Source organism: Myodes glareolus, chromosome 17 (genome assembly GCF_982192425.1).
Source record: "Myodes glareolus chromosome 17, mMyoGla1.1, whole genome shotgun sequence".
In the NCBI taxonomy this organism is placed as follows: Eukaryota; Metazoa; Chordata; class Mammalia; order Rodentia; family Cricetidae; genus Myodes; species Myodes glareolus.
This window is the reverse complement of record NC_142042.1, coordinates 63,746,056-63,754,601: the sequence shown is the minus strand read 5'-3', so window position 1 is coordinate 63,754,601 and position 8,546 is coordinate 63,746,056. Positions and strand designations below refer to the sequence as shown.

General features: G+C 40.7%; 1 protein-coding gene across 2 annotated transcripts; it reads left to right on the top strand.

Moving 5' to 3' along the window:
* Positions 1-3,956: 3,956 nt before the first annotated feature.
* Positions 3,957-8,336, top strand: LOC148119484 (speckle-type POZ protein-like). 2 transcript variants are annotated; one of them, XM_087897437.1, is made up of 2 exons: positions 3,957-3,973; positions 7,274-8,336. In XM_087897437.1, the coding sequence occupies exons 1-2, from the start codon at positions 3,957-3,959 to the stop codon at positions 8,334-8,336; spliced, it is 1,080 nt and encodes a 359-aa protein (XP_087753563.1). The 2 variants fall into 2 exon arrangements, with proteins under 2 accessions (XP_087753563.1, XP_087753562.1); XM_087897436.1 differs by lacking the exon at positions 3,957-3,973 and having other exon boundaries at positions 7,245-8,336.
* The last annotated feature ends 210 nt before the right edge of the window (positions 8,337-8,546 follow it).

Here is an 8,546-nt window from a genome sequence, read left to right as displayed (position 1 = left end):
TACAGAGGACTTAGTACAGACATATGAAAGCTCTTCAGTCTCTGTGTGTCCCTATGACCCCACTTAGTTGATTCTGTGGGCCTTTTTCTCCTGGTATCATTGATCTCTCATACAATCCTGCCTTTCCTGTAGTAAAAGTAGCAGCAGGCCGTTTCTCATCTCGCCTGGCTTCCAGCCACTCAGCTAGCTTTACCTGAGATAATTACATGGAAACTGTATTCATTTAAATATTGCCTGGCCCATTAGTTCTAGCCTCTTATTGGCTAACTCTCACATATTTATTCAACCCATTTCTAATAATATGTATTGCCACTTGACTGTGGCTTACTGGCATGAGTCTAACCAACATCCAACTCGGAGAGGAGAGCCATGGCATCTGCCTGACTCTGCTTTCTTTCTCTCAGCATTCTGTTTGGTCTATTAAACCTATCTAAATTCTGCCCTATCAAAAACCAAGGCAGTTTCTTTATTTAACCAATGAAAATAACACATAGACAGAAGACCCTCCTAAACCATTTCCCCTTTTTCTGTTTAAACAAAAAGGAAGGCTTTAACTTTAACATAGTAAAATTACATATAACAAAACAGTTATCAAGCAAGAATTACAGTTATAATATTTAGATCTATTTTATCTTTTATCATGACTAAGAAAAACTAACTATCTATCTATTCTTCAACTCCATTGAAGACTCCAAAAGGATATAATATTATTTAAGTAAACAAGAAGTAAGCAATTTCCAAAACTCTAGAAATGACAGAGACATCTTGCTGTCTGTACAGTCACCCAAAGTTCTTTTGTACCATTGGGGCATCCATCTTCAGCCTACAGGCCCATATATCCAGCTGACATTTCTATGAAACAGAAAATTTAAAGACAGTTCAGTCACTTTTTTATGTGTCCTGCAGAATGTCTCACAGACTCATGAAACAGGAACCTTGAAGAAATGTTTCACTTTTAGGCAAGTTCAGCAGTCCTCTCTCTGCAGATTCTTTGTATCCAGTTTATACAACAGTCCAGGCAAGAACAGTTTCTTGCCCAAATGGCTATCAAATTCCATAAGGAGCCTCATCAATGCCTATCTTCCTCTTGAAGTAGCGGGTGCTGCTAGGACTAACAAGAAACCTGAGCTAATGGGCCAATCAGCTTTATAATCTTATGGAGTCCTGTGTGTGATTTTCCTTGGGTTAGACTTCTCATGGTCATGAAAAGTCCTAAGTTTTTAAAACATTAAATGCCATATTCTGTAGTCTTTTAAATATATGAAGAATGCCTATTTAATGGAAACATATCTCTATACATTTAGTAAATCTAACTAACATGACTACAAACTTGACTATTATCAATGATTATCCATTAACAACCTATATTTCCTAATTATACATAACATTTTTAATTGATCTACACAATCACAATACCTTAATCAAGAGCAGAAATACATATACATATAACAAAATTGACCATAAATTTATATTAATAAAGTAAAATTTCTACCAATGTAAATTATTCATATCAATATCATGTCCTCCTTTAAATGTAAAAGAACATTTATAAACAGTATCTGGGAATATGGATGTAGTTATTTCTCTCCAAACTTCTTCCTGCTGTATAGGGGCACTGTTAATCAGGTCTTTCATGGTATAACCTGTGTGCTAAGTTCATCTCAGTTTGCAGTTGAGTGAAGTAATTTTTGAGGGTGTTCACAGCAACCTTTCATGAGTGCATGGTCTATCATACCATATTGGGATAGAAACAATCCACAGGGTCTCATCGTCTGAGAAAACAAAAGAAGAACCTCTTTTCCAAAGCATCATGTCCTTAGATCCAAATTCTGAAGTCAAGATAGTTTCATAATATACATGTTGGATTAGCATAACAGACCACACAATGAAATGTCTCTCTGTATTTAGCTTCTTCACAGTCAAAAATTGAAAGAAAATACAATAATATACAGAATCCAAACTCTCTATGAAATTACTATTTTACGTGGCTTATATTTCTTTATTTCTTTTAATCTATAACTATCTGTACTCTGTCTCTTTAAAAACAATACCATTTTTAAGGCATTAACCTTATTCTCTATATTCTTTTTCTTCTCTCTCCCATGTCTACGTATGTCTATCTAGCACTATGACCAATTTAGAGGTCTTTTATGTCTGAATCTGTCCTATTGCTTTGTCTGTAACTCTTTGGTGTCCAGGAACATTTTTGCTTTGTGCTTTTAAATCGCTAAGCACTAAAGAATCTAAGCTGTGACATTCCTAGGTCAAAAACAGGTACAGGGGACTTGCCCTGCCCAGTCCAACATGGCAGAGCCGCTTGTGCCTCTGATTCAGTTGAGCCTCTGAGCTGCAGATGGCAGGCTACTCTGGATGTTGTCTCCACCTCTCTCCAATTTCAAAATGGAAGATGTACTATTTCTGCTAGCTCTGAGGCCCTCAAGTAGGAGCCATACTCAGCACTTTAACTCTGAGACTGAGTGTGTGGCACAGAAACTCTTTCTATCTGAGTTACAGCCAATCCAGTCATGCAAAGCACTGTGCAGCCTGGAATCATCTCTCTGTATGGTGGCAGGAATCTGCCATGCTCTCCCGCCTGACCAAGCCTGCTTCCACCATCTGCCCTGGCCGAGAGAGCTGATGCCCAGGCATGGTCTCAGCTACTCTCCTCTGGATCCCAAGCAGACACACAAACACCCAGGCCCACAAATGCACCAAAGCCTGTGTTTGCATCGGCGGCAGGGCCCAGGAAGCTGCGTTTTAAAGACAGACTTAGACAAAAAGATTCCCTAAATGGCTTACACTGTATTTAAAAATATATGTAGACTTGGGAAAGAAAATAAAAAGGATAGAGAATATCTTTCAAAAAATAGAGTAGTCCAGTGTGGAGGCACACACCTTTAATCTCAGCACTTGGGAGGTAGAGGGAGGTAGTCTGTGAGTTCAAGGCTGTAACATGAGGGCCAGCTTGTTGGGGTTTCTGTCCCGCCTGGTACCCCACAACCGGCAACTCCCAAGGAAAATCACACACAAGACTCCATAAGATTATAAAGCTGATTGGCCCATTAGCTCAGGTTTCTTGTTAGTCCTTGTAACTTATATTAATCCATTATCATTATCTATGTTAGCCATATGGCTTGGTACCTTTTTTAGTTGGGCAGGTTACATGTTACTTCTCTGGTGGTCTGCGCAGGAGTGGCAGAGGAAGCTTCCTGCTTCCCAGAATTCTCCTGTTCTCATTGCATCACCTCTACTTCCTGTCTGGTTGACCCACCTATACTTCCTGCCTGGCCACTCAGCGTTTTATTAAAATACACGATTGACAGAATATAGACAATTCTCCCACGCCACAAGGCCGGTCAAGTCTACAGCAGAGTGAGATGTAAGACAGCCAATGATACACAGAGAAACCCTTTCTCAAAAAAAACCAAAAATTAAAAATATAATTAAAAGAGAATTGGGTTACTTTTTGTTATTACGTGGTCTTTGAATTGTTTGATTGCTGAGGAAGGAGCAACAGCTGCTAAAAGGCATTTGAGTAAAGTGCTGCGGGATTAATTCAACCTATATAATTTTAAAATATCTCAACTTCAAAATTTAAGTTAAAAAATATGTTCCTTTGGAAAGAGGTTCTTCTTTTATTTCCACAGCTAATTAGAAGCTGTGGATTCATTCTGGGTTAAAAAAAACCATGTTTGATCAAGCAAGACCCCTATTAAATATCTTGGATAGGATTAGTAGACCCAGATGATCCAACATTTTAGGGCAACTACCTTGCAGTTTCCTCTGAGTTCCACATCCAGAACAACTTCAAGACTGCTGACTGAATACAGATTCACAGAATATTCCAGTTAGAATTTGATCTTTACCCTAAATTTTTGCTTTGGGTTCCCATAATGTTACTAACACCCCAAAATATCAGGAAGTAGCCTAGAAAACTAAGCCCCATCACCATAAAAATGGATTATGAATATTTGTCTTTGTTTAGCATGTTGGTTATGTATAATAGTCAGGAGAAACTAAACAAAAGAAATTAGATTCAGGGTTCTTGCTCTGAAAAGAAAAAAGAGGGAAATGATGTGGAATAAGGCTCTTGTACAATTTAAAGATTTGCCACTCTTATTGGTTTAATAAAAAACTGAGTGCCCAGTAGCCAGACAGGATGTACAGTTGGGAGTATCAGAATAGGAGAATTCTGGAAAGAGGAAAATCAGAAATACAGTTTGATCTGACACAGAGGAAGGAAGATAAAAATGCCTAACACGGAAAAGGTACCAAGTCACATGGCTACACATAGATATGATTTATGAATTAATTTTAGTTGTAAGAGATAGTTATCAACAAGCCTAAGGAATAGGTCTAAGTGTTTGTCATTACTATAAGTCTTTGTGTGCTTCTTTGGGACTGAAAGACCATGGGGCTAGGTGGGAGAAAACTTTCTGTCTACAATGTCTTAATGGCTACCTGTGAAGTGGAAGTCCAAGAATTCAGTACACACTCAGTCCAGCAGGTTAGACTTGCAGGTTAATCTTTAGTCTATGTTGGAATTGTGAAGAATTCTCTAATACCAATGAGGGAATGGACTTGTGGCAAGATGAGGGCAAGCAGACTAAGAGCAACAGCTTGTATCTTCCATGTACTTTCCTAGGCTTCCAGAAGGCAAAAGGTGTGCCTCAATTTAAAGTGTGTCTCCTAGCCTCAAGATATGGATGAAATGTTTGTGTCTTTCTACTTCCAAAGTCTGTATTGGAAGAGATTTACTTACTTCAACTTAAGCATAACATTACTCATAGTTGTGCCCTCCATTTTAGAATTTTAGTTAATTCCAGGTCTAGTCAAGTAGGAAACCATGATTATCCATCACAAGGGCATTTTGTTTACTGGGGCAATATACCAGATATAAAGAAATGATGTTTATTCCTACACAGCTGTTATTACTCTTCTTATATTGTTGTAAGAATTCTTCCCATAAACCGGGCAGGGGTTTAATCCCAGCACTTGGGAGGCAGAGGATGGTGGGTCTCTGTGAGTTTGAGGTCAGCCTGGTCTAAAGAGTGAGTTCTAGGACTGGCTACATAGCTACTTAGAAACCCTGTCCCTCCCCACAAACACAGACAAAAAAAGAATTCTTTCCAAAACAAGAAACATGATTAAGGAAGAAGTGCTTTTCTTGCTCTGTCAGGGGCCTCTGTGTTCACAACATGAAGGTTCAGGTGGAAGAATTCATATATGGTGGCAGGAAGCAGAGATAGGCAGGACTCTGAATGTGGCTGTCTTCTTTCCTTCCTTGTATTCCATCCAGACTCACAGTCCCCAGGATCGCTCTGCCAAATCTCATTGGTGGTTTTCCTCTCCTCCTCAGTTAATCCTCCCTATACAGTCTTCCTGATCCACTTAGGGGTGTGCTGTGAGAAAATACTAAATACTTCTCCTTTCCATCATGCAGACTGCCAAGACTCAGCGTCTCAATACCTCCTAATTTTCATCCTCATTGGTGTGTGCTGTTGTCTTTAAACTTTGAACGTCCATGCTTACTATGCTGGGCCTTAGACGTGAGAGAATATTCTGGTTTCCAAAGGACGCAGAATATATCCAACAGTTACTGAAGAAGGGGTTTGGAGACAGTTCCCCTTAGACTGTAATCTGTAAAATGATCCTATATCTCTCATCCCTCTCTGGTTAGCATGTCTGAATGGTCACATTAAGCCTCAAGTACATGAGCATATCTTTAGTGATTTGGTCCACTCAGCAATTCCCAGTCCAGCTCTTTTGAAAATCTGCCTCCAATGCTGCTCATCCCTCAAGATAAGATAAATCAATCAATTGCTTTTGATCTCTGAATTTTTGGGTATTTTTTATAAGAAGGTTTTCCAGGTGGCTAGTTAGTAGCATAAGTGACTCTTCTATATGTCGGTTTAAGGACAGGGAGGCAGATACCCTTTCTCTCCAATGTGTCATTTGAAACAAAGGTACACAGTCAATGTTGGACTCCTCATTTGCAAAACATAAGCTTTGCATTGCCATTTCATTGCTCTCATGAGTATGCTCCTGAAGAGGAAAGCAGCTTCCTATTGGGGAACTTAGTGTATTTGTTCATATACAGTATCATTCCGGGAATGGGGCAGATGGGGCTTTTATTTCAGGTAAGTGGTTCTTGGAGAACCTGGCACAGCCAAAAGGATTCAGGTCCTCATCAGGAAGAGGCATGGGTCTTAATCAACAGGATTGTCCACATACCAGAGAAAGTCTTGGTCATTACAGCAAATCAAACTGACTGAAACAAATAGAAAGGCATACAAACAGACACAAATACACACACACACACACACACACACACACACACAGAGAGAGAGACAGAGAGAGAGACAGAGACAGAGACAGAGACAGACAGACAGAGAGAGAGAGAGAGAGAGACAGAGAGAGACAGAGAGAGAGAGAGAATCAGATTGCTGCTCAATCCTGGTCAACAAGTATCATGGGACTGGATTGATTCCTGGGATTGGATTTACTCCTGGCTTCTGTTCCCTTAGACCTTGCATCCTCAGCCCTGCTCTCAAAAATAACAAACTTTTAATCTGGGATTGGTGCCAGAAGACACACACCTTTAATCCAGATCTCAAGGAAGGAAGACACACCCTAAACTGCGCCACACCCTCTGCTCTTAGCATATAAAAGGTTGCCTTACAGCAAGTCCTTTCCATAGCTGGCAATAGAGAATCAACTGTGGAATTCCAGGATAGACTGAGGAATAGCCAACAGGTAGGAACTCTGAGACTAAGTAAGTACTGGGTTCTTGCACTTTTCCTTCACAGATAGCCTTTGTGTGATTAGCAGGACTGTAGCCCTATGTAATTCTAATGAATTACTCTCCTTCAAATAAGAGAGATTCATTCTATGTGTTCTGTTCCTTTAGAGAACCATAGTACACTTTTCAATATAAGAGTATATAAAATGCTCCAAATTATCAAAAGTTGTGTAGAATTGTCAAAACTAATCACCTTCTTACTTAATATTTAATCTACAAAAGATGGAGACTGTCTTCTTTGAATTTCATGGTTCAATATGTATAGAATTTCAGAAAGACCAAAGTTTCTAACTTCATAGAAGAGTGAACAAATGGAAAAACAGAAACTAAAAATCTAAAATATGTCTGTAATTGTGACCCTCACCCCCAAAGTTGAAGAAGCAAACAACCCTATTTATTCTTCTTTGGCTCCAGGTAAACTTTCACATTCCCAGCAGCAGATATGTCAGAAGACCTGGCGGCTGGGAGCAGTGGCTACACACAGATCAGAGTCAGGAAATTCTCCTACAGATGGACCATCAGCAACTTCTCCTTTTGCATGGAAGGATTCCTGGGGAAAAACTTTAAAAGCCCCACTTTCTCACCAGGAGCCAATGACAAGCAGAAATGGTGTATGATTGTATACCTGAATGGAATCGATGAGGAAAGCAGAGGTTACCTGTCAGTTTTCGTAGGGTTGCTCAGTTCTCCAAAGAGCCCTGTATGGGCAAAGATCCAGTTTGGGATCATAAATGCCAAAGGAGAGGAATTCCGAATCAAGAACAGTCAAAGAGTCGTCAGGTTCAACCAAAATGAAAGCTGGGGTATCCCAAAGTTCATACTTCGAGATTTTCTTTTCTCCACTCCATATTTTTTTCTCCTAGATGACAAACTCACACTCTGCTGTGAGGTGAGCATGGTTCAGGACTGCATGAGCATCTCTGAGCAGAACACGCAGCCAGGAATTGACATTCCAAGGTGCACACTGGTAGATGATCTAGGAGAGCTGTGGGAGAAATCCAGCTTGACAGACTGCTGCCTGGTGGTAGATGGCCAGGAATTCCGGGCTCACAAGGCCATCTTAGCAGCTCGCTCTCCAGTTTTCAGAGCCATGTTTGAACATGACATGGAGGAGAGCAGAAAGAATCGCATTGAGATTCATGACCTGGAACCTGAAGTCTTCAAGGCAATGATGGGCTTCATTTACACCGGGAAGGAACCAGATCTCCACAGTATGGCAGACGCTGTGCTGGCAGCTGCTGACATGTATGGCCTGGAGCGTTTGAAGGTCATGTGCGAGAGGGCCCTCTGCAGGGACCTCTCTGTGGACAATGCTGCCCATACTCTCTTCCTGGCTGACCTCCACAGCGCAGTGCAGTTGAAAACTCAGGCAATGGATTTCATTACAGCTCGTGCTTCTGAGGTTTTTCAGACCTCGAGCTGGAAGACAGTGGTCGACTCCTATCCCCACTTGGTAAATGAAGTATGTGTCTCCCTGGCTTCTGCACATTGTCCTTTTCTGGGGCCCTCTCTCAAACGCCTGAAGCGATCTTAGGACCCCGTGGGCTGTGACCTACGTATGTATTCCAGAAAAAGCACCCAGAATTGTTGCTAATGACACCTGTTTATACTGTGGGCTCTGGGGTGCATTTATAGTGAATTTGGGGAATTACAGCTGTCTGGCCTGGCTTTAATACATCTGTAAATGAGTTGAAGGGCATGTAGGGGAAGGAGCAGGACTGGACTCTAGTATACTCTATGCAAC